The sequence below is a fragment of the Chelon labrosus genome, assembly GCF_963514085.1.
Source record: "Chelon labrosus genome assembly, chromosome: 18".
Lineage (NCBI taxonomy): Eukaryota > Metazoa > Chordata > Actinopteri > Mugiliformes > Mugilidae > Chelon > Chelon labrosus.
In genome coordinates this window covers 4,792,967-4,818,851 of record NC_140351.1, presented here as the reverse complement: position 1 = coordinate 4,818,851, position 25,885 = coordinate 4,792,967, and the positions used below count along the sequence as shown (strand labels likewise).

The window sequence follows — 25,885 nt, the reverse complement described above, 5'->3', positions numbered from 1 at the left end:
GGAATCATCGGTTTAATTTTGAAGATTTAAAAGAAATAATAATAATAATAATAATGCTGTATGCTTTAAGGGCTTTCTAACATCCTCCAACGGTTCAGTGATCTGTGAACGGACAGAAATGAAGCTTTTAAGTCTGCAGACGAGTTAACATGAAGGAGAGGCTAGCTAATGAATGTAGCCGCCTAGGCGCTGATTAGTTTGGATGTCAAAAAGCTTTTTGATAGGCATGGCTTTCCATGGCTTCAATCTACAAAACATATTTACAACATAGATAATAACATCTACAAGAAATCTACATTTTTTTTTCTCCCGCCAACGCCGCCGTGGGTTTTTTACAAAACAGAGTCTTGTAAATCCCTCCCCTCCCCCTTCCTTCCTTCCTTCCATCCTTCCATCCTCCCACAGCAGCTCTTCATTTCTCCCTCTTGGTTCTCCCGGCCCAACGGTCCAAAGCCAAACCCGACTGTGTGTGTTTGTTTGTGTGTGTTTGTGTGTTTGTTTTAAGACTGGGCTCAAGAGGAACTCAACAGCTGCTCTCACTCCAGCCTCCGACTATGTGCAATGGGTGTCTCCGCCTCCCCGTCTCCCCGTCTCCCTCCCTCCCTCCCCGCCCGTCACCCCACCTTTTCTCCCCGCCCCAAAAGTTCTCAGACCATGAAGGAATTCTGATTCTTCAACTTTTCAAGTTCTTTGATTTGCTGTCTCAGAAACAGTATCCTGTGGAAGAGACGGAGAAGACGGCGATTAGCTTCAAATTACAACAACATCAGGAGCTGAATCGCTCACCGGACATGCTCTTCTTTACCTCTGCTCGCGCAATGTCGCTTGTATTTCACAGACTCTGACCAAAGACCGCAGGTTTTTGAGCTCGGTGCAGTTCTCGGACATGCAGATGCTGCCCATGGTGTGAGCCTCTTCACGTAGTCTTGACGCCTGGTGAGGAAACAAACCCACTGTTTTAAAACATGCTGCCATAAATGATTAAATTCTGCTGCAAACTGTGCGGTGGTACGGACCTGCTTCTCCGCGTGCTCAGCAGGCCACCCCTGCACGTGTTTGATAAGGTTCTCGTTGAAGTGGGCGGCGAGGGTGGGGGTGAAGGAGCAGGAAGGCCGTGACGCGGATGAGGCGGCGGCGGAGGGAGCAGAGGCTGAGTTGGGGGCGTTGCTGCTGCTGGAGGTGACGTGGTTGGGACCTGGGGAGGGACTCCTCTGACTGCTGGGATTCAACACAGGACAACATTTTAAACCATTTGTGATTTGCAAAAGTTAAGAAACAACGTCCTCAGTTTTTTCCACCGTCTCCACTATAACTCAAGCATATAACTCAGGTGTTTCTACGCCTGTAATCACATAGAATCTGTGGTTACGACATTTAATGATATTGCTGAGCAGGTAGGTGACAACATTGAGAAGCACATGTAACGCACGTTGAGGCAGGAGAGTCAGCAACAAATAAACCCAAAAGAAAAAGGGGAGGCGATAAGCAGCTGTAGGTGGAGGTTAGCTTGGCTGTTAAAGAAAAGACTGACCCACTGAACAGCACCTACTACAACATGCTAGTGGCATCATGGGGCTCTGGGATTATTTGGGTACAAATATGAGAACTTCTGGATTAAAAAAAACAAACAAAATAAAACGTTCTCCTCTGATTGATTAGTTAATCTGGCAGCTTCATCTATGTCATGGTCACATGAGTTCATTTTCCAGTGTCAAGCATCATTTAAGTGCTTATATCTCTCCTCTAATCTATCAGCAAGCATCCAACTTGTTCACGGTCTGAAAAAACAGGTGGGATCAGGCTCCAGAGTTTATCTCAACGTCATCCATTACAGATAATCAACTCATGATAACGTTCTCTAAGATAGAACCAAAAATAGTCACAGTGATCAAAGAAAATTAGCGGTCGACAAAAAATACGGCGACCCACCCTCTCTCTCTCTCTCTCTCTCTAACCAAAAAAAATCAACAGGTGAGTATCAACTAATATACCCGAACATAACCATGTGACTTGCTATTCCCCTAAAAAACGTGATCACAAAAATGATATTCTAATAAACACAAAAAAAGCTCCTACAATTACACTGCATCATATTACAATGATCTGACGTCACTGTGATTACAAAATGCTACGGCAGCAAACCAGACGCTAACGCCACATGAACGATAGAATTCTGGAACAAAATAATAAAATATTAGCATCGTTTTTGATTTTCTAAATGAAGCGACGACGGCCTGTTGCTGCAACGCATCAAGTTTGGAGACAAAAACACTAACCCTACCCTCACTGGCATCAACAAGGCCAAGCACTGCTAGAAGCTGAGGATAGAGGGTTATTTCTCCTCATTCCCTCACTGACCAAAGACTTTTACACCATTACCACTGCACTACTGGACTCCTCTGCACTCACACACTTTAAACAATCTGTTTGTACAGTACTATGCACCAAATGTTGCACTAGTTTAGTAACATTAGGTAGCTACTGCTTATTGTTTATGCACTGTAAATTGCTCACTTTATCTGTTTGTATCGCTTAATTTATCATCTGCCCATCTCCTTTATTGTAAATGATGTTATGCTATAGTTCCTGTTTATAGTCTACTCACATTTAATGAACAAATCCATCTGTATAATATGTTACCTCATTCAATCATTGTGTATATCCTGCACATTCTCCTGTATATATGGTCTCACCTGTACATAGATACGTTTGATCTGTAAATATTGTCCATATGCTGTAAAAAACAAATCTAATACTTAATTTCTAAAAAGCATTCAGTCCTCAAACTGCCCTGACAATGATGAGCTCTGAGACCTAATGAGTAAACCAGTGACTCCTTCTCTGAGAAGAGTCGCACAAAATAAATGAATGACTTCAATGAATGAAAGAACCTCCTGCTGTTCCATCAACGACCAGCAGATGGTGCAACAACACCACACAACAAACACATCAGACTGGCTATTCACACTTTCTGGCAACAGGTGTTGACAACGTGAACGTCTTGTAAGCAACATTTATTTTACTTTTTTTGGACTCTGGGGTCAAAGCGGTGTGCTCGTACTGACCCTTGGCGCTGGAGGGTGCGTGGCGAGGCCGTGGTGGCGTCGTGACTGTGCTGCTTATCGCTGGAGAGGGGCTGCTGGGACGAGGGCTGGGCGTGAGATGCCTGCTTCGCCGCTGGCGTGCTCACCTACGACACGATGTTAAGAGACGGCACACGTTGACACTTCTTAATGGAAGCATTGTTTAACATGTATTCAATTAAACAATAATCATGTGCCACACACACACAAACACACTGTGTTTAAATCACATCAAACTAAAAATTGTGCATTTTATAAATTCAACAGTCTAAAAACGTGGAAGAAAAGCTTCAGTTTCCACTCTCCACAGCGCTTCGTGTTCATACATGCTAAGTGTTGATTTCCTCCGTCCTTGGAGGAAGTCTTTTTCCCACTGGGAATGTCCCAACATTCACCCAGCTGGCCGTCTCTCTCCCTCTCTCTCTCTTTCCCACAACACATTTTTGCGTCTTACTTTTGGCTGTGAGATGACAGGCTGCGTGCTGAGGAGGGGCTTTAAGGGACCGGCGTTGGTCTGCGGCGTGCTGATCCTCGGAGAGACGTAGGACCTTGGCGACGAGGCGTCCGACGTTAACGACATCGGTGACTGGTTTGATTGCTGAGCTGCTCCGGAGCAAACAACAACAACATCAAATAAATAGAATGAGACACAGAGAGACATCGTGTCTGGTATTTAAAAGTGCATGAGCTGAATTTACCTTGGTTGGAGAGCTGAGCAGCTTGAGAGAGGATAGTAGTGATATTGAAAGCCGACGGTCCAGCAGTGAGGATCTTATGGAGCATCGACTGTAATGAAGCTTGTGTGACAGCAGCTGTGAGAACTGACAGGAGACAAAGGCAAAGAGACTCAGATTTAGTCCTGAAGAGTCGACTAGAAGAATAATGACAGGACGTATGCAACTTAATCTGAGCATGATACAAGATGGTTTATGAATATCAGGGTTTCCCATACAATCATAACACTATGGCGGCCTGCCAGGGTCTAATTTACTCCGCCATGGTCTCGTAACGAATCGGAAATGTTTTCCATGTCAAAGTCAGCGTTGTGCGTGCGTTTTGTTTTTCCCTTCGCCCTCCCCAAAGCCACCACACACACACACACACAAACACAAACCAGTCGCTCACCTGTTCTGCTCTGAATTAAACCTGACGGAGAGAAAACGGCACGGACAACGTACAGAACTCAATGAAGATATTTAGTTGTTTACTAATAAAAACGTACGTCTCCGCCACCGTTTTTTGGTCTTGATTTTGGACATTTACAACTATTTGAAGAGAGATGGAAGGACTCCAGACGCTAAACTTTTTATAAGCGCTAGCTGACCAAGTCTAGGGCCCTATAAAATCAGTTTTATTTTTTCCCAAATTCTGTTTTATTTTTTCCCAAATTCCATTTTTTCCGTTTTATTTTTTGCGAATCCCATTTTTTTTTTACCTTTTACTCTTATTTTACTATCAAAAACAGTGTGTTTTTAATGTAAATGACTAAAATGTACACAAATTAAATATAAATTAACTTTATTGAGGTGACAGACGACACGTTTCCTCAATGTGGCAAAAGTAAAGTGCATCAAAAACAAGCAGCAAAGTTTTAAGTGATAAAACTATACCGCTATATTAATTAAAAATGAATGAAAATTAAATGCTATTGAATATGTCATTATTATCATTTAAAAAAAATGACCCTGTCAGTCAAAATGACAGACAACGAAAAAGTCAAGCGCAACCTCTGCCTGACACGTATAAGTCGTTCGGGAACTGCTCGGCTCTGTACTGGGGGGTTAGCGTCGAGTTTCGCAGTTTTTTCGCCGACGAAGACGGAGCCATAGGCGGCCGCTTCGCCATGCTTACAATGTTTTGAAGGGGGAGGGGCTCAGTCTTTGGAAGGGGCTTGTTGTGCCACGCAGATTTGCTTCCCTCCGTGCAGTTTTTCCCCAGACGTACGTTCCTCCCCCACATGAAAACGGCAAATTATGTCAAATTCCGCGATATTCCGCATTAAAAAATAGATTCCGTTTTAATCGGCCAATTCCGGTTACTTTATTTAATCTTACATACATTTGTCCATAGAACACCACGTCTCAACAGCATCTAGTTTAGTACTCCTGCAGATGAACTGCACAGGCTGCCGCTATTTGACGCCAAATTAAATATTTGCGTCATTACGGTAATGACGGACTGATAAAAACACATGATCTCATTGTGTGTGCAGACATTTAATAGCTGGCATCATAATTAGGATTTTCCTAGTTTGTGGATTAAAAGTGACTAATAAAATGAACTGGAATCCACTAACCTTAGTGCAGCTATAACAAATTTATCTTTAGTAATGATTACGTTCGTGCAACAGGAAATAGCAGCAGACTAGTGACCCGAGGCTTGTGCCAACCGGTAATCGCATCAGTTAATAACAATTTAGGACTAACGATTATTCATTTTTACTGGTAAATTGACCTAATTGATTAAAAAGGTTTAATCGTAAAGGAGCTCCCTGCTCTGTGTTTACAGAGCGAGTTTCTGGTTCATGACTGTGAGACTGGGATCCTTATTTTAAAGTTGTTGTTGCCACAATTGATTTCTCTTAACACACATCCATCCAAGCTAGTGTTGAGTTTGTTAAATCAATAGTCTGTTAATGACGGCAAGAGCAAACATCTTAAATTAGAAAATACCTCCTCACAATGTGTCTCATTGAATTCTTCTGTGGAATTTCAATCTCTCAAATACCAATGCAGCAGCAGCAGCAGCAGCAGCAGCAGCAGCAGCAGCAGAGATATATTTACTTCTACATCTCGGGACCTTTCTAAAACCCAGAAGCACACAAAATGCTAAAAGGCCCGCTCCACTGTGGTTGGGTCCAACACCAACGATGAGGCACAATCAGGCCCAGTTTAGATCTTACAATAACATCCACCCAGGGCAATCCAATCACAAAGTGACCAGCTTAAAGTAGAGGTGTAAACACACCCAGGAAGCATTTAAGAGATTTGTCACGGTAGAGCTAAATAAATAAAATGTGCCCAAGTCATGACACACGCACGCACAAACAAAAAACAGAGCTGTTTTGGGACCTTCAAGACAACGGACTGTGTCCAACCATTTCTCACAACTGTAAACTCAGCTCAGCTCTGGAGGAAGTAGTCGTCCAGTCCAGACCAAAGTGTTTTCCCCAATTACTACGTCTCATTCCTGTCTGAAAGTCTTCAATTGAGCCCGTTTGGAATATCTAGAAACTCCTTTTACCTCCCAACGTGGTCTGACAACAAAAATGACATGTTCTTTTCAAGCGTACTCATCCATATAACACTACACAAACAGAACAGCACTATGACAAGGCCACTTTCAACAGGACTCTACTGTAATCTGATCTAAAGAAGAGACACTTATGCCATAACATAAAAGGTTTCACCCTATAACCAGTACCAATCATTCACAGACGCCGCAGCGAGCCGAATGTAGACACGGTGCACCCTGCGCGTCTTAAACCTGCATTTCCTCTCACCTTCATTGATTTTCGCCATGTCCACGCTGGCATTGTTGAGCTGCAGGGCAGTCTGAAGTGCTGGAAGGAGCTGGCGAAGCAGAGTGGGGTCCTGAAGTAGTGGAGGAGCCGGGGACTGGAGGACCGGGGACACGGGCACCGTGGAGGCTGACGATCCCGGCGGTCCAGATGAGGGATTCAAGCTCCCTGAGCCTGATGATGATGATGATGATGACTGGGACTGGGCGGCATGGACTGATGAGGACTTCTCCACCTGGGATGACTCTGTGGAAAACAGCAAAAAAAGACAAGGGTGTAAGTTCTATTTAAATTACTTTTGTCGCAAAAGGTGAACCAATCTCAACTGTTAACACTTCTATATGTGGAAGCGCAGACACCTGGTAGATTACTTTATATGTGGACGCATTAGATCTACTATTTATATTAAGGGTGTTACAATCGGCATCGGGGCCGATCCAGACATTTTTAAAACGATCGGAGTGGCACGGGGCTTCAGTCGAGACTGATCTTTTGTAGTTATTTATTTTAGCTCTGCCATAAACCAAAGCCAAGCCCTTGTAGCATCAAAATGCCTTCTACTTCTTCTGTTTTAATGGCAGTTGGTTAGCACCAAAGATCCAAGAAGAAGAAGAAACAAAATCACGTCTGATATGTGCAAGAACTTCACTCTGGAAAACGAAGTCAGTCAGAAATCTGTAAATGACGCAATGTGGATGTTTGGAGAAGTGGTAGTAGGAGATCATCAACACGGCAAACACTGAATACGTTGACTACTACACTCAAGCAAAGGCTGCACCGAAACAACAACAATCACTGAACGCTGCGTTTAAAAGAAGACTAAAGTTTCCTGGAGACAGCATCAAGGAGAGGGTTAGGACATCCCTTGTTTATAAATAGATTCTACCATAAACGACAAAGTCTGCAAAAGCTTTTAGTCTTACAGGACACTGTATATCCAAATAAAAGTATAACTGTAACAAGGGCAACTAGACATGAAGGGTTTCTTGAAGACATTTCACCTCTCAAGTCTCAAGTACCTTCTTCAGATCTAATGACTGGTCTGGTTTCAGCTTTGTTTTTTGGATATAAAACAATAAACTGAAGGTATAACGGTTGCAAATGTGTAAAATTGTGAGAAATAAACAATAATTGAAGAACCACCTCTGGAAGCAGGAAAGGCAGTTCAATAATAGTACAGAATTATTGTGAATGGGACTCTGGTCGCTCGTCTATAAAACATGTAAATGGAGAAATGAAGTGAGCGGCTCGGCAGAGATCCTTGTAAACAAGCACTCGGGAGCGTCATGTCAGCTTCTGTTTCCTTTCACCACGTTCTGGCCCGAGGGTAGACAATCTGCCTCGGCTGATACACGCAACACACACACACACACACACACACACACAGGTGCTGCTGTGGGATTACTGCTAGTGTGTACAGCTACAGGCGTTACAAACAGGGTCAGAGACAATGATACCATTCATAAGACCTTCTCTTAACCCGTCAACAATCCTGTAAATTTTGACAAAAACGCCTAAAGAAGGGACAACCAAAGAAAGAAATTTAAAGCTGTTCTTGAACCATTTGGAATAGAGGCAAGGTTTTGGCCTCTTTAGGAAAACAACACTCTACATACTGAGTAATAGGAGTCTGAATACACTGAAAAAGAAGGATTTATGTGCGCTCAATTGTTATTTCAACAATATTTGCCTTCAAAATGACTGTAGCTTGGTGCTGTGGACTGGAAAACTGGAAATGGGACCACAGCTTGAAGGCTTACCTATGTTCAATTTCAAACTGACAATAATATAACGGAAAATTAGTATTTTACAATTTCTTTCTCAGAAGATAGCAACAGGCGTGCCCTAAGTGTGCCATATGGAGACCCATGGTAGCCAGTCATAATCTAATGAAAGGTTAGACTTGGGGCAATCCTATCCCACAGTTTTATATACCAACTGGTTATTCAATGCACCAGTCACCAGTAAACTGCGCTGCAATTGGCTCGGGGCAGGTACTTTTTGCGCACCAGTCACTCACTGGCTACCGTCTAACAGCCGTTTGTTGGGTCAAGTGAGGTGTCAAACTAAAGTTCAGATAGTTCAAGAGTTCAGAGCTATTTTGGTATCATGGTGATACCAAAATATGGAAGTTACAATTGAGAATATGTGGAAATATGCATTTCTTAAGGAAATTGTGAAAGTTTTCTGCAGTGGACATTGTGTTTTTACAGATCAAAGGGTCAGTGTGGACTAAATATTTTATTGTATGACCCGTGGCAACGTAACAGGACCATTTTTATTGAGTTTTATCTGCTCTTGGAATACTGTGAGACTCAACAGATGAGGCGTAGAGATTTTTGCGTTTGCGACTGGTCTGACATTAAGTGTTTACCGAGCCTGCAGTTATGACGTTGTCCTGAAACGGTGTGCTTCATTCTAATCTCAAGAAATTAAGTTTTCCAACGGTGTATAACGTGTGTTGGCACATAGACTGGGGGGCTGAGTTAATCCAAGGTTTATTTGCAGAAACAGAGAAGTCTGCGATTTATCAAACCGACAAGAAGCTCCCACTGTGGCCTCTTGTATGAGTGTGAATAGTAGCATGCATTGTAAGTAATGCACACAACAACATTTAACTCTCTTTATTGTGTGCCTTGCGTGTTGTTTTCCTTACTATCAAACTTTTAAACCCATGAACGCGTTTGGAAGGTGATTCAGGATGTCATCAAAACAGTCGATTAAAAGTGGAAGCCTTTTGGGGACGTGGTTATTAAATAATTCAAAAATAGGGTATTTGTGATGTTGTCTCTTCTGTAAATAGCTCAAGTGTCCTAGCAGATTGCTGTAAACACTTTATAAAAGAGGGCCACTGTGTAGTAGAAATATTCTGCCTGGTATTGCCTTGCCTTGCAGCAGCAGCAGCAGCAGCCGTAAATAAATTCATTATAGCAGAAAACATCTTGACCTCGGGAAATCTTTAAAGAAATGTACTATGCAAAGACCAGCTAAAAAACAAAACAAGCATTTACACAAAGATACGGCCTTTTCTCGTCCCGTCAGTCAGAAAGAAGGACAACACAAGCCTGAACAAGAAGCAATTTAAGAACAAAATCTCACAAGACAAAAAGACAAACATCTAGCAGGATATGATTATTGTAAAAAGGGATGCTATAAAGCAGGCTGATCAGAACTGGTGACAAACATGAAAACGCATTCCCTCATAAGCAAAAGCTGCTGTTGTTGGGATTGTGCATCTATGTGAGCCAATGGGAAACGGGTCTAACATGGCACTGCTGAAAGTATTCAGCCAAATATCGTTCACAATATCAGAGGCCTTCTTTAGTAAAATGACAGCATCTGATCCAGGTCAGCAGTCAGAATCTCCAAGTTAAAATTTTAAGACATATTACAAGTGGATCAACTTGAGTTGCACTGTACAGATCGTTAAATAAAATGCAAACCAACTATATAAACACAGACTATTGAAATACTGGAAAAATAAAAAATAAATGGCATTGGTGTGGATGTTACTTAGACATGTACAGGGTTCCTGCAGGTTTGAGCAAGTGAAATTTAAGACTTTTTAAGACCTTTTTAAGACCATTGTAGGTTAAATTTAAGACCTACTCGAAGTACAAAAAATAAGGAAAATCAGAGACCCAGAATTACTTTCAAAATAATAAAATGTATTGTCATTCAACTATCAACTATCCTCTAGACGTGATTTAACATGGATTGAGACATGTCCCAACTTCCTCCATCCGATGTGCCATGCATAGATTTGTAATACATTTCAATGGAATTAAACGGCTTTGAAACACATTGCTGTAGACCGTGTTATCTATTTATTGTGTTTTATCTTTTAAAGCACTTTGGAAACCTTGTGTTTGTTAAAATTGTGCTATATAAATACAGTGGATTGGATTGGATATAGAGTTCCAGGCGTCACGTGACCTTTTTTTTTTTTTTTTTTTTTTGACACCGCCATATTGGCAGGAAAACTGAGGAAAAATTAATAGAGCCAGGGGTGATTTCAGGCCGTCAGAATTTACTGCGCACTTTAAACAGATTATATATCACAGACCCTTATCATGCCCCAGGTGTGCTTTTTTCGTTCAAGCTGTTAACAGCCAGAGTATTACATGGAATAGTACCAGTTTACGCCACACGGCGGCGCCTCCTTTGTTTTCATCGCTTAGTTCAGCAGGTGTCACTCTTGAATCCGTCTCTTTATTTTTTTTGACTTCCTCCATCTCCGTAATGTGGACGCTGGTGAAGGCTACAAGCCACGAACGTTTTGTTATCGGTTATTATATTGTTCTGTAATATGCCGTGAGACCTGGCTTTATATGGTTCTGTTTAACAAATGTATTGAGCTGAATTCCCTCCACTTCGTCTCCTGCCTTGTTACTTCATGTTGAAGCATACTACTAGCAAACGTGGCTAAGCTTCTCTCCAACTTCACGTTACAAAGCCAGCAATCATTAAACTTACATTTTGCCCTTTTCCCAAGTTGACAACGAGGTTCATGTGACAGAAGAAGTCTCAAATCCAAAAGGAGACAGAAATCCATAACGCTAACAAACGTTACGTGACGATAAAATCTCCCCGCTTCGCCTGCGCTGTACGACCGGACCATACCCGGTGCAGCAACACATTACAAACCGGGCTGAACACCGGATTCCACTTCCAGGTCTCATTTGTAGTTTAATTTCGGCGTACCGCTAATAGTTATATTTAATAAAGAACTACACAGAACACATGGAACTAACTGTGAATGACACCGACGCATTGAACGAAATGCGAATGAAGCGGTAAATGCACGTAAGGATTTAAGACTTGACGAAATGTAATTTAAGACCTACAATGCAAAATATGCTCATATTTAAGACTTTTTAAGGTCTTAAATTGGCATTATCAAATTTAAGACTTTTTAAGACTTTTTAAGACTCCGCGGGAACCCTGATGTAGCACCCATCTAGACCAGACCAGGCACCCCCACCCCATAGCAATGACACCCCTTAATGGCAGCAGCCATCCCCAGCAGCATAAGCACAACAACTTTAGGAACAACTCAAAAAAAAAAACATGAAGAACAGCACAAGGTGTTGACCTGGCCTCCAAATTCACTAGATCCCAAACTGATCAAGCATCTGTGGGATGATCCACAGAGGCCCCTCCTTTCAAAGACCCCCCCACTAACAACATTGTGTTCCCAGACACCACAGGACACCCTCAGAAGGGACATGTCCATTCTCTGATGAGTCTCAACTGTTTTAGAGGCACAAGGGAGACCTACACGATGTTATGCCTGATTAGTATATAACCTCTAGCACTAAAATATTAGTTTGTTGTTTGAAAACCCAATAAACACAAAAGTATACAATAAAAAAACGCATAGCAACAGTACGTCCTTTAAAAACCACAGCAGCTTTCACAGCTGATCCAGCACAACATCAATCATCACCGACCGTCTAACACATAAGAACCATTTGTACACTTAAAGCTTTCATTTAGATCTGCACGAAGACGATCAAAATGGAGAACGCCTATAGTGCAGTTGCGTATTTTACACTTACTCGGACCAGTAAAGCCAGGGGCCGCCGACGCCTGCATAGCCTCCCTTCTGTAGTCCCTGTCTTTGGGGAAACTGTTGACAACAGCAGTCTTTGTTGTCTCCTTTTGCTTCTGTTCTCTGTAAAAACACAGATACAACAACAATAGTAGCCATGCATGCATCTTTAATGTGACACTTAAATGCCTTAAAAAAATAAATAAATATCAAGCATTTTTGGGTTAAGGGGTTATAGCTACCTCTCCAGCCATTCTTTGGGCTTCTCCCACTGGGACACCTCCGTCCTGCAGTTGTAATAGTATTTCTTCCCAGAGGAACTGATGTGCTCCGACCAGTCGTCACCTGGTTCGTAAGGCTGAGAGAAGGAGCAAATATTTAGAAACATGAGGAAATCCAGACTGAAAGTGTGTTTAGGCTCCTTTAAATAAGGCTTCACTTCAAGAGTTAGAATTAGACATTCTCTTATGATGGTAAGGGTACGGGGCTAGGGAAAGGCATCGTGTCGCTGGCATGTCCTCACGATGACGGTAACGCAGTGGTTGGTGTGTGTGTGTGTGTGTGTGTGTGTGTGTGTGTGTGTGTGTGTGTGTATGTGTGTGTGGTGAGGGGGTCTGATGCAAGAGCTTGTAATGCAATCTGAAATGTACAAGAGATACCGGGATGAAAGCAAAGAGCTACAGACTGGCTGTTTTCAGAGAAGCTTTTTAAGCAGGAGAGAGACAGTTTCAGACTGTTAAGGTAACCAATCTCAAACTGTTTGCTCTTTAAGGTTTAGATGATCACAACTGGTGTTTTGTGCTCAATTTCCTAATGCACAGTGTATTTTGTTTCTATATGGGGCTGCAACAAGTCCTTACACATTTAGAATACGTAAGCCGTTTTAGAAAGCAATGTATTTTTGCATTAATGTTGGTGTAATGACCACTTGCAGGTAAATAATAAAGCTGTGGGATGCACAGTGGTGAAGGGCGTAGCAGCAGAGCTCTTCTGTAGTCCCACTTTTTAAATCAGAGCAAACGATGCTGTGAGTTGTGGGCATTGTGTTGGATATGATTAAACTTAAATCACTTCTGCTGATTGCTATTGGAAACTAGGGATGTCCATGTCACAGACACCTACGTTAGATTCATCTGAGATCCTAAATTGGCCACAGGTGTGCATGGTGACACTCCACAGGATGACAAAGCTGCATTTCCAACAGGGATGTCTTGATCACTCGGAGATGGGGCTTCAACCAAGCCTGATGTTTTGTAGTTTTAACGAGCTACTCTTCTGACACTACATTAACTTTGACAGCCCTATTTAACGGAGCCAATACAGTTGCATGGTGCACACAGGAGGATGAAAGGAAGAGAAGAAGCCCTTACTGGCACCGGTTTCCCATAACAATCAGCACAATCATATTCAACACTATGTATAATGACAGGATATAGTAAACAGCGTGTTTCCTAATTGGCCAACAATGAAAAATGTGAGAAGGAGATCCAAAAAAATGACAGAAGCAACAACTCCGAGAGCATCGGCGGCTCTGAAAGACGACCAGATTTTAAAAAGTGGGGCGGCAGAAGAGACGCGTTTAAACAAAGTCATATGCAAAATGTGCTAACTAGAAATTAAGATATTGTTATTAAAATACCACAAATCTTTGCAACCAGTGACAATGACTTTTAGTTTCATAACCATGTAAAAATGTCTTGAAATTAAAATGTCTCTAAATGAATCGAAACCTTGTGAACGGGAAACGAATCAGGAAATGAGTGGCAATAACCAGCGCTATTGAGTTTGTATCATTAGGCTGTTTATTGTTTAGCAGTTAAGGACTAATCGACTACGCAGAAAATAGTCGATAGATTGAAAAGATAATTGTTAATCCGTTTATTTTCATTATGCATCAGGAGTAATGTAAAGAAAAAAAGGCACAAAACTGGAGGAAAAGCAAACTGGAAATAACCTCACATGCAAAGAGGGGTCACAGGGTCTAATGAAGTAAATCGAATTAGATTAGAAATAGAGGATATGAGGGAAGAACTGAAAATGATTCACTTATGAACTATTGCGTAAGTCTGTTGGAACTGAGCTTAAATCAAATTTGAGGTTTTAAATCATCTTTATATCCAGACACAACAAAACCTAATGTCAAATCTGTGAAACTACAGAAAAGTTGCAGCTACTGCCAAGAACCAATTCAGGCTATAATGTACTGGGGTGGGGGGTGGGGAGATACAATTAGTTTGTCGCTAGGTCCCGTGCTAAGACAATACTTACTGTGTCTGAGGTCTTGCTGGGGTTAGAATGTGAGTTGGAGCTATGAAGGGAACTGTGGTTGTGAGAGTTTTCTTGTGGAGAATAACTGGTCCCTGCAAGAAAAACACAAGCAAAGACAGCGATTCATCAGTAACAGCAACAGCGAATGCCAAGATTTAGCTTTGAAGCTACCAAGAAAAAGACTAAAATGCTCTTTAACAATGTATTTTACAATTATGTTTTGATGGCACAATAATATAGAGATGTTTTCCAGCAGATATCAAACACCAGAATCGGGTAATGACTTGGCAATACAGACAAAAGATCACAACAATGTTTTTTTCCCCCACTAATTAACAACAAAGACAAAGTTTAAAGTCAAAGCAACAAATGTAAGCAGACGCATCTTTAGTAAGAATACTCACAGATGTGTAAATGATCAAATATAATCAGAAAACACAAAGCAAAAACAACAAAAAGCTGATGAAAGTACATCGTTTATATCGTAAAACCTCGACATATTGTACAGCTCTGGTGTCGGTTATTGGTCCAACGCTTTACTCGTGTATTTGTATTCGCAAAACAGCTCCAAAGCAACCACACCTGACACCGCTTCACGGCGATGTAAAGGTTAACCTCTCATTAGTTACATAAGTAGGTAACAGCAGGCAGGTTAGCTGGCTGATAACGAGGTGCTTTGTGCTCAGAGGAGTAAAAGTGGACATTTCAAAGCATTCACCCTAGGGAAGCCCCTGACCGGTTGACTCGAGACGACAAGCTGACCCACTGGAACAGCCCGTATAACGCGCTAGTAGCACTTAGCCTGGCGCTACAGTCTGCAGGCTCTCAGCAGAAGCAGGGCTCCCAGGTCATTAGCTGACATTTTTAGAAAAGAAGTCGTCTGTTCTGGCTCCGTTTGAGGAGTATCAGATGGGATTCCTGCAGAGACTTGCGTACAAACAAACAAAATGAAAAGGGCTATGGCTTCATAAAAATGAAGGCTCTTTTAAGGTACCGCGGGACATAGACGCCGTAACCTACACTGATGTGAGACATTTACACTTAGGCACTCGTCAGTCTGGCTCACTTTGTAACAACGCCACCCAAACGCTAGTCGGTTTCTACTTCCTGCTTCACTTTCAACAATGTCGACTGAAACTTTCGCAGAACACGACTCGTACAAACGTTTGCATCTCCAAACCTCCTCAGTTAACCTCTCATGGACCTCGCACATAGAATTCACTTGCAAAAAGTTACAACAGCGTATCTATTTCCTAAGGAGATTAAGATCCTTTGGATCTAGCACCCAAATAATCTCGCTGTTCTTCACATCAGTGATCCAGAGTGTAATGCTTTATTGTAGCACAGTTTGGCTGAGTAACCTTTTAGTCAAAGATAAGGCAAAACTATACCATGATATTAAAATTTGCCCAAAGATCATCACCTGTAGCACACCTCTTCCAGGAAGCCCACAACAAGAACATGCTCAGGCTGGCCAGATATATTTCCACTGACATCTCACATGTTCTACACAGAGAATATCAGCTACTGCCCTCAAACAGGCGCTTTAGAGTTCCCTCTTTCAACCGCAACAGACTTAGATACTCCTTCATACATCAATCAATCCTTTTGTTAAACCAGCAACATTAAGACCTAGCGCAATATCTATCCATGGATGTAATGCCTTCAAGTGTTGAAATGGCATGCTTGTTACTGTCATTTGGGGCTATGTCTCATGTTTGTCTGCTGATACTGTCATGTGTGGCTAAGTCTCATGTTTGTCCGCTGATGCTTTATGTCCTACATGTATGTCCACGTGTCGGTCTAGTGACACTATATGTCTTACATGTATGTATTGTTTATTATCCTTAAATGAGCTGCCCAGGGATGAAAAAAGAATTTCAGCACAAACTGACAAATAAAGTTGTATCGTAGTTAACCTTTCCTTACTGTGTTCCATCTTTATTGATCCAAAACAATCGATTCGAAAATTGCAGAGACGGAGAAGCAGCCGGAAATGCTAAAAGGGGAAACACGCTACTACCAAGCGGACCAATCACAACTCTTGCACTCCTGAGTTACATTTGTGGTTGAGGCGCACGTCAGTTACGGCGTCAGGGTCTGTGCTGTCGCCGTAGCTTCTGCGTCAACTTAACGCAGAAGTCTAAGCCGCCGATTACTGACAGATCTTAGGATTTAGTGACAGGAACTGTGCAAAAATAAGTTTTAATGAATTTGGGTACAACGTATATAAACTTCTGACTTCAACAATAACACCAACAGTGCGGGACACACAGCCAAAACCAGACTTTGTATGCCATGACCTTAAGTTCTGTCAGAACAGTCGATGGATTGGTTTATATATACACACCTGAATGCAGTGAGATGGAAACTTCATAACATACTGAGCAAAGGCTTTGCAGTTTGTCTTCTGATTTCATCTTTGTGCCGTGTTTTCTGATCTTCTACATCAATAAACTTCACTGCTTGGATTAACAAGACTAAAGCCAAGGTAACACACAGGACCAGTTGAAACGCCAGTATTAACTTTACAAAGTTTTAGTGCCAGCTAAATTTAAACAAGAATAGCTTTAGTGCAGCTGGCTGCAGCGGTAAATTTAACAACTCTTTGCTATGAAACGAGCTCCAAAGTTACATTTACAGTCGGGCGCCACTATTTATCCTGTATAGTTTGACTGGCAACTTCTATAATGGTTGATCAGATGATGAATGAACTGAAAGATAATTTTCCGGTGCACACCCAAAAATAGACTCAAGCCTCAGATACACTGTCTGCTTTGGCGATGTCGTGACTGCTGGACCAGAGCATCAGCAGCCAAGCATCAATCACCACAGATGAACTTCTATCAGAGACTGTTTTTTTTTTCTTTTGTGGCAGGATAACAAAAAACACCTTTCCGCTCTGACCCAGGCATCAAGTGTCTACTTCTGTGCACAAGTGCAGATAGTGAGCAACTTTTCAGCACTGCAGCTCATACTGTAGACAAGAAGAATTCATTGATTTTTTTCCATCAGTCTGATAGAATTCTATTTTTGTGCTGTCAGTATAATTTGTTTTTAAACTTGGGTTTTCTATTTTTCTTTTATAAAAACAATTTATTCTATTCCACAGGAAAGCAGGGCTATCTTCAAGAACTAACTTCCCCACTCTAAGATAAATTTAAGGATTATCTATCTCATCTACATTCTATCTTCAACTATCCAGGTTCAGTATTCTTGAAACTTATGTGAGTGTAAGCTGCTACAGATACTTAAATTCTCACAAATGTGTAATTCAACAACTTGTAAATGACGCTCGAAACCAATGAGCCTTAAGAGTTGTTCTTAAGACTGTTACATACTCCGCGAGAAGTTTGTTCTCGTTCCTCGGGCTGCGAGAACAAAACCGGGCAGAACTTTTTTCTCGTGTGGTGTCTGGTCACTGTTCTGTGATTGGTCAGAAATTGGAAGTGTGTGTGGTTAATGGGGAAAAGCTAGCAGCCACTCTGTTAGCTCCCAGATGCTAATATTCGCAGCATGACCGCTAATCTCTCCTGGGTAGAGACCAGCATACCGTCAAAACGACTGGCCGACATCCGAAAATAATCAGAAAAGGGCCTCTCGTCGTTCTTCTCCCACAATGCTTAGCACGTATGATGTAGTGGGAGGGCCCTATAAAGACTTTCCCAGAGTTCGGCATTTGAGTTTCTTGTGAAGTATACATTTCTTGGCCAACATTTATCTTGTTCTCGCAGCCCTAGGAGCGAGAGCAAATTTCTTGTGGAGTATGTAACAAGCTTTATGCAGCTTGTATGAGCAAGAAACGACCCACAAATGGAAAAGATCTGGTAAGAAGATATCAGGCGAACAGGGAGCATTCCCTGAAACATGCAAATTCACAAAATGTTTCTGACTTCACGCAAGGTTTAGGAATAGAAATCTCAAATGTTCCTGCATGAGGCCCATGGCTCACATGGTATCTCTGTGTTCTGGGTTATTATGTTATTATTCTCAACAGAGGACACGCTGCGGTGGCACATAAAGCTGACCAACACAGCTTTCAACAACAATTTATCTTTTGATGTCGTCAGCCTCCTATACTATCTGATGAAAGTTACCGTCAGAAAAGCCACTTTCACATGTGCACTACAGTCCTGACTTTTCACAACAGGCGGGAAAAGTGGGAGCTGGGCGTTGACAGTGTTTACGATGTTGCTATGGTATTGCAGGTACAGCCGAACACATGTAGCATTTATATCAATGCAAAGCAGTTCAATGAATCATCTCCTTGTACAATGTAACCTGCTACGCTCTAAACAAAACAAAGTATTTCCACAAGGCGAGAACAAACAACCTCCTGTTGTGTGCTACATTTGTAAAAGGGCTTCTCTGGATAACACCTAGACCAGAATCTCTAGACACTGTCAAGAGTTTGTGAGTGAAAACAGCTTTTGGTGATCATCACAGTTCAAGGCTACCTTTTAATGAAGAGAGAGAAACATAAGAGCGGCCTTAAGACAGTATTTTAAACAGAAATACTCTACGGTGCTCAAAAATATTGGCACGCCTCCACTATCAAGTTGGTGCACAGCAGATAAAGAGTGGCATGTTCTTCCTATGTATAATAAAAATCCATTCTAAACTGCAGTAACCAGTCATTGGCCGAGTGTTGACGTCGGTATGAAGCGCAGATCAGCTTCGCCAAAGTCAAAACGTCTCATTTTAGTTTCAAGAGCATTAAAATTAATTATACATCTATCGCAGCTTGTCATTTTCAACAAGGTGAAGTGCCACAGCAGCAGTTAGCAAGAAAAAAAGGATGTGAGACATTATATCCTGGCAGATCACTGTTTTAGTAACAGGTTAATAAATGTAGGTTAACTCTACCAAACAGGATCTGACTTTAGAACAAACTTTCATGTCACGTTCTTTAAGGCATTCGAGCCACCACTTGCTTTGTTCTTAATCTTGATACACCTAATATTTCACTTCTGAAAAACAAATGTACTCAGTTGATTCTGATGTAGGCAGAGGCACTCACACACGTCAGATGTGACCGCAATAACCACTGCAGGAAACCTTGCAACATACCTAAATCGCTTCGCTGAGCGATTGTTCTCATCCTGCGCAGCGAGTCTGGGCACATTACTGGACACAAAGGTTGACTTGGCCGTCCTTAGTCGTTAGTAACACTGACTTGAATAAACAGAGCATTACATTAATATAATAACATTCATCTATGAAGAGTGAAAGGCACCATTATGCTAACCAGAGAGAACTAGCTATAAATAACCAATCACCGCTTTTGCAGATCTCCGTGGCACAATGTCAACAAAGCTGCCACCGAAATTAAGAACACATAATGAGTTTAGAGTTCCTCATTAGCGATTACACAGAGATTTGAAATAGATTACATAACTCTGTATGAAGCAAATAATATCAGAATGTACACAGAATCTTTAATTTGTGGCTTAACTTGCAATAAACTCGTTTTTACACCACACGATGAGCGGTCTGTGGCAGTGGGCATTAACCGAGACAGGTTAAATGATGCGACGGCTACTCCCGAGCGAATTTTCTGACACCCTCAAAATTACAGATGTCCAGAGAAGACCATAGTGTACGGCACAGGGGCTATTTTAATCTCCCAGTTGTCTAAAATTAAGCCAAAATCTGACCCTTTAGTTAAAAAACTTCGCCCATATCAGCTGCACGAGTAGCGACGGTTTACAAAGTCAACATTCCACTATATATGTTTTGGCACACTGGAGAACAACTGTGACATAGAGGTCGTCAAAAATACACAGATTTGCTCAACTCACAAAATGTTGTCTTTCCCCTTGTCATTCGCTGGCAGATCATAAAAGATTTTAGAGATGCTGGTGTTTCCACTCAACCAGAGTGTTCGTGAGAGAACAACATTCAGTCTGCAACAACTGTTTGCGTCTGTGTTGTTCCAACAACTCTAATCTCTCGAGCTGATCGCCCTCACCTGCGCCAACCTGTACTTAAGCTACTATTGTGCAGACTTTCTATTTAAGAAAGGGTTTTTATTTACGGAAGCTGTGTTGGTGTTCATTTGTGTGGCTCCCAATCCAATCCCAATTGAGGGATTATGGACGGTCAGCCCACGGGAAGCCTACGCCGACGCTCTTGCACACGGTGCTCAGACAAGACGACACCAATCTGGGTAATTACACTCTGCGTGGGTCAAAAGCTGGACTGGGTTTGGACCAAAACAAGGAACAAGCGAGGTCATCACAAGAAGCTTGCACATTAATACTCAGCTTCACTCCACTACAAAGAATTTCTTGTCAGGTCTTTATCACGGCAGGGGCAAAGCTCAAGACCAACAATAGCACAAATGCAGACACAAGTGGTCAACACCTCTGCTTTTTCTGCGTATTAATATTAAATTGCAACCAAGTGGCAGCGATCAGCAACGACAGGTCTCTATGTAAAGCCATACCAGTAGTAACACAATAACATCCAGGAACCTTCAGCCTCTCTCTGTTCTACGCGCTTCTAGCGTGGTCCGTAGTCGAGCGGCAGATCGGAAGCGTTTACACAAACCCTATAGCCGCTCACCAGAATATAAGTCTGGTAACACGCTCTTTAGATTTCATTGTGTTTTTGGATAGTTCCGCAACCTATCGGAGCCATTGTGTTGTAAACAAAAACCAACTGCACTCACAACAGTATGATTACATTGCTGTTACTCTTCTGTCCATCACTGCATACACACATTCCCCCACACCGCACTGATGTTTTGTGTGTGGAATGTTTGGGCCGGCTTCCAGGCTACGAACCCCGCTGAGCAGTCAACATTTCCAAGTAATTGAAAAACATAAAAAAACCTCCAAGATACAGTTCGCAGAAAGCTTTCCTGACTGGTAGTGTGTAGGGGTTTCAACCTGCAGCCCCAACTTGAACAGTGGGGTTGCTGCACTGAGAATAAAATGTTGACTAAATATCCAACATCTACCTTCCTTCCTACAAGGTTTGAAACTACAAGTTGCAAATAGGGAGGCTTACACTTTCTTTGGATTGGTGACTCTGACATCAGATGTGATAAGCATTATTTGCACCCACAATTTATTAGTCTAACCTTCAGAATCCATTAATAATTTATGTTTTATTTGCTCAGATTATGATCAAATACACACTATAGTAATCTCCTTGCCTTTAATATAATAGTATGTAAAGCAGATATTAGAAAAACACACAAAATTAAACACATCAAATGTGTACACAGACCCAGAATCTTCATCAGTGCTCCCCAGAGCTATATTTTAAATTCTTGATCTACAAGGTGACGTAACCTCTCTTGTTAGCAAGGAAACCCTTGTAGAGCGTATCCTCAGTTGTTAGGAACGAGAACGGATACTTTGGCATGAACTGCAGCGTTGAAGGCAAAATGAGGCATCAGCATGATCAACATATGAAGCGTGTATTGAGGCTTGAGTCGGGCGATCGGGAGCAAAACGATAGACAACGAAGAGCAGATACGCCAACGGTGGGATGGAGAATTTAAAATGAAACTTAGCTACACAACGCAAAGACGGACATCTGATCTGTGCACAGAGTTCAAGGCACAGAGTTGTTACAACTTTGTGTTAACATATTGTTAATGTTCATATGCTGAAATGTAATTGGAAGCTTGAACAGCAGGAATCTGTTGTAGTAACGATTCACACGCAACATTCGCAAAGGATAACGCAGGGATAGCTCATAGCTGAGTGTTTTAATAATTCTAGCCTTTTAAATAATAAAAGTTTATTTCGAAATACACTGGTTTTCTTTATTCATTTTATTGGTATCAAACAAATAACGTCACTATTCTGTAGACAGATTTGATGAATCCAGAGCAGCAACGGCTGCTGCAGTTCAGCGTTAGCCCTAAATGTTTCATCGACGCATTACTTTTAAAAAAAAGTTTGCTCATGTGAACTAATACACAGACTCACATCGCAATAACGCTTTCCAATACACCGACTACGTCGCACGCATTCATCAAACTGCTTCACTGTTCGCTAATCGAATTTTAAGAGATTGAGAATATACTTTGAATTGCTGTGTTTGTTTCATGTCGGAACGAAAAGCCACAGCGAACAGAAACGGCACAAGAAGGTTTAAAACTTCCATCCAGTCCTAAATACCACTTTCTGTGACTGAAACTCCACAACGACCAACCACTACTGACGCACTCCGAGTCCAGGTATAAAGTAACAACACAGTTACTCCACAATATATGTCTTCACTTGAAAGCCTGGGCTGTGTGTTGTCTTACTTTTTGGTTCCACTGCAGAATTGAAAACACAAAGAAAATCTAGCTTTGAGCACCTTGATATATAAATTACTTTTGAGGTTAAAAAGAAGGGCACCTTTGCAATTTAGAAATATTATTTGGTTGCTGCCAGAGCTGACGTACCACAGCAGGAATACCTACTTCTTAACATAAATAAGTACAGCCTGCTTTATGCTTATGTCCAAGTAAACGAAAGGACACAGCAGCGAAATTTCAATTTTAATGTCCTCGGTAAAAAGAACAACGTCCTCCCTGTGTTTGTAGTCTAAGCAAAAGCAATTTGTTTTTAATCAAAACCCATTCCCCCCCGCCCAGTAATAGCAGTCTCACCTCCATCCCTGTCTCTGGCCCGGTGCGTGTGGACAGCCTTTGCTCTGCCGTGCCCCGTGCTGTCGATGTGTTTGTTTTCAGGGCTGTCAGACCTCTTGAGCATTTTGCAGGGAGGAGTGACGTCCGAGGAGTCCCGCATCTTCTCATGTCGGTGGTCCCCTCCTGGATGGCTCTTGGACGAGTATTTGAGAGTCTGCAAAACACGAATCAAACACCTCGCTAGAATCTAGAATCTTGAGTGTGCGGTGGTGGAGGGTTCAGTCTTTAATCATTAAGAGGTTCTGTGAAACCAGTGTCAACGCTTAAATGTGTCAGAAGTTCATTTTACCAAAGCTAAGAATCACTCACACACCTGAATGTTTGTGATTTGAAAGATGCTCATTTACTCTTCAGTTCTTTCCAATAAGATATCGCTAAATGGTTAAATTAACTAAGACAGCATTCATGTTTATTAAAATAACAAGTTATGTGCACTAATATCTTCATTATTGCCAATGATAACGGAGTAAACAACATTTTATAACACGGTCAAGCGTTAGCCTGCGTATCTTGCTTGCCAACTACATTTCAAATTTAATTGTTAATATGTTGTTTGGCACTTTATTTTTTAAGTACTTTGATCTTTAGAGGGCTTAGCTAGCTATATCCTTAAAATGACAGATTGCGGTCAGGCCCTAATCGGACTGGCTAGCAAGCAAGCGAGCTAGCAGTAGCATGCTAGCATTAGCTTCGAGCTGCAATAAAACTCGCCTCTTCTCTTTCTAAAACCGCTGAATTCGACGATTATGTTCACACTATGGTGTCGTAACCTAAATGCGGTCACATTGGGAGATGTTTGGTGCGCTTAAATTACATTTTCAAACAAAATCTTCTACTTTTCGTGTTATTTTCCGCACTGGCTGCGGCCTGCTGTGCTCCCCAGAAGCCTGAGCTAGAGTGTCCATTTTAATCTTATTTGCTGCTAGCAAGCTAGCAGGCTACGGTTAGCTAACAAGTACCTGATAGGGCTGAGAATCTCTTCGGTCGCACCTGCAAATTAAAAAGAAAAGAACATTTGTGAACACGAAGCTTCAAATGACAGCGTTAAGAAACGGGGCGAAACTGCTGCAACAGCTGAACGTGTAAGTTTCCAGATACTTATTTTGGTTTCAGTTTAAAAAAAAAAAAAAAAATGGCGGATTGTGTCAAAGCGTAGCTACGAGGAAAAAAGGCAAAATCAGAATAAGTAACGTTTTTTTTTAATAAATAAAAAAAAAAAGAAAAGAAAGGTTGTTTACCCATCGCCGAGTCTCGGTTGTTTCCTTGCATACATTACCATCAATGCCGTGTTAGTGTGTTTGGAGTGGGATGTGAAAGACTGATAACGGCACTGGGATTTTTTTTTTTTCTTGTTGATTCAAGCGACCTGGAATCGTCAATTATTTTCAGCCTAGCTTAGTGGGTGCTATATCGGCAGCGCTGGTTGAAAGAGCGCCCTCACTCAGTCCATCTCCCACTCAGACACACACAGCCGTGTCTGTGTCTGACGAGAAAACGTAGCAGTGGAGCTGCGCGCTGGGTTGCCAGATAGTTACGCATCCCCCCCAATAGAGAGACCGCCATCATAAAGTCACTTGCGGCTATTATTGTGTAACAAAGTGTACTGAAAATAACACTTATAATATTAACCACGTGCAATTACGTGCTTCTTAATATATATTTATATGCGTTTTAATTTTTTAAGTCACTTCCTATTACTACTTTAACAACGTTATTTGCGATTTTTTTGTCAATAAAATAAACTAAAACAAAACGAATGCATTAAATATATAAAATAAATACCCAGTTGACAGTTTCATGTGTCGGAGTTGTGATTTTGCTCATAATTATTTGAAGAAAGTGGAGCGTTTAAGAAAAAAGCCGTCAAATGCGTCTAACCGATGTGGATGTTGTACAAACCTGGCAACCAACACTGCAACCCCCGTTCTCCACCTCCCTCTTCCGATGGCAACATCCGGGACACAGACGCTGACTGCTGCAGGCTGAAAAAACTTTTTAAATTCTTTAATTTGACCTGTTTTTTGGTCGAGAAATACATTTTTCCCCCCTTCTATTTTTTTTAATGGAAATTTCGTTTTGACCATAAGAATAAATGATGCAATATGAACATTTATAAATAAGCGCTGTTGATATAACGAGTGCTGTAGAGACCAAGTAACTTGTTCTCTCCTGACATCTAGTGGTTGTACTTTGACATCGCAGACAATATTTGTATGGAAATGAGCAATGAATCTCTACAAATACATCCCTAGTGCCCCACAAAACAAATTGTATTATTTTAATTATGTCCATTTATAATACAACAACTACAATCATATACAATATTGTGATTCTTTAGGCAGTTGGATAAAATTAGCAGCGTAGCAGATTCATTCATTCATCTTCGGTAACCGCTTGTCCTGTGAAGGGTCGTGGGAATGCTGGAGCCTATCCCAGGTGTCATTGGGGTGAGAGGTGGGGTCCACCCGGGACAGGTCTCCAGTCTATCACAGGGCTAACACAGAGAGACAGACAACCATTCACACTCACACCTACGGCCAATTTAGAATCACCAATGAACCTAACCAGCATGTCTTTGGACGGTGGGAGGAAACAAAACTGCATATTTAGACTGAGCAGAGTATTCAATAAGGCTCCATAACGTGAAATGAGGATTTAAGAGCAACAGTGAGAACAACTGCTATAAAGGGACACACAAAAAAGTAAATAGAAATAAATAAATAATGGTGAAAGGGAAACTTTCTATTCCATATTTTTGTCTAGGCTCAGATAAAGTGTTCATCACGATAAATGGAATGCCTTGA

At 41.6% G+C, this 25,885-nt stretch overlaps 1 protein-coding gene across 3 annotated transcripts; it reads right to left on the bottom strand.

The window, feature by feature from the left end:
• Nucleotides 1-605: 605 nt before the first annotated feature.
• waca (WW domain containing adaptor with coiled-coil a) lies at nt 606-24,553 on the bottom strand. Of its 3 annotated transcripts, none has more exons than XM_084565901.1 (13): nt 24,320-24,553; nt 24,041-24,071; nt 23,043-23,235; nt 14,426-14,517; nt 12,400-12,515; nt 12,165-12,280; nt 6,586-6,849; nt 3,782-3,904; nt 3,538-3,686; nt 3,024-3,190; nt 1,017-1,218; nt 806-933; nt 606-717 (listed from the first exon to the last, which is right to left on the bottom strand). In XM_084565901.1, exons 1-13 carry the CDS (start codon nt 24,358-24,360, stop codon nt 648-650), a joined length of 1,692 nt encoding a protein of 563 aa, XP_084422027.1. In that variant the 5' UTR covers nt 24,361-24,553; the 3' UTR covers nt 606-647. The 3 variants fall into 3 exon arrangements, with proteins under 3 accessions (XP_084422027.1, XP_084422028.1, XP_084422029.1); XM_084565902.1 differs by having other exon boundaries at nt 3,066-3,190; XM_084565903.1 differs by having other exon boundaries at nt 1,017-1,215; nt 3,066-3,190.
• Between the last annotated feature and the right edge of the window lie 1,332 nt (nt 24,554-25,885).

Bases quoted from the DNA above. Each gene is read 5' to 3' on its own strand.
- waca (XM_084565901.1), bottom strand. From the start codon at position 24,360: ATGGTAATGTATGCAAGGAAACAACCGAGACTCGGCGATGG. The intron at 23,236-24,040 runs GTACTTGTTAGC...CGTGTTTTGCAG, and splicing joins GAGATTCTCAGCCCTATCAG to ACTCTCAAATACTCGTCCAA. The intron at 3,687-3,781 runs GTAAATTCAGCT...GCTCCGGAGCAG, and splicing joins TGCTCAGCTCTCCAACCAAG to CTCAGCAATCAAACCAGTCA.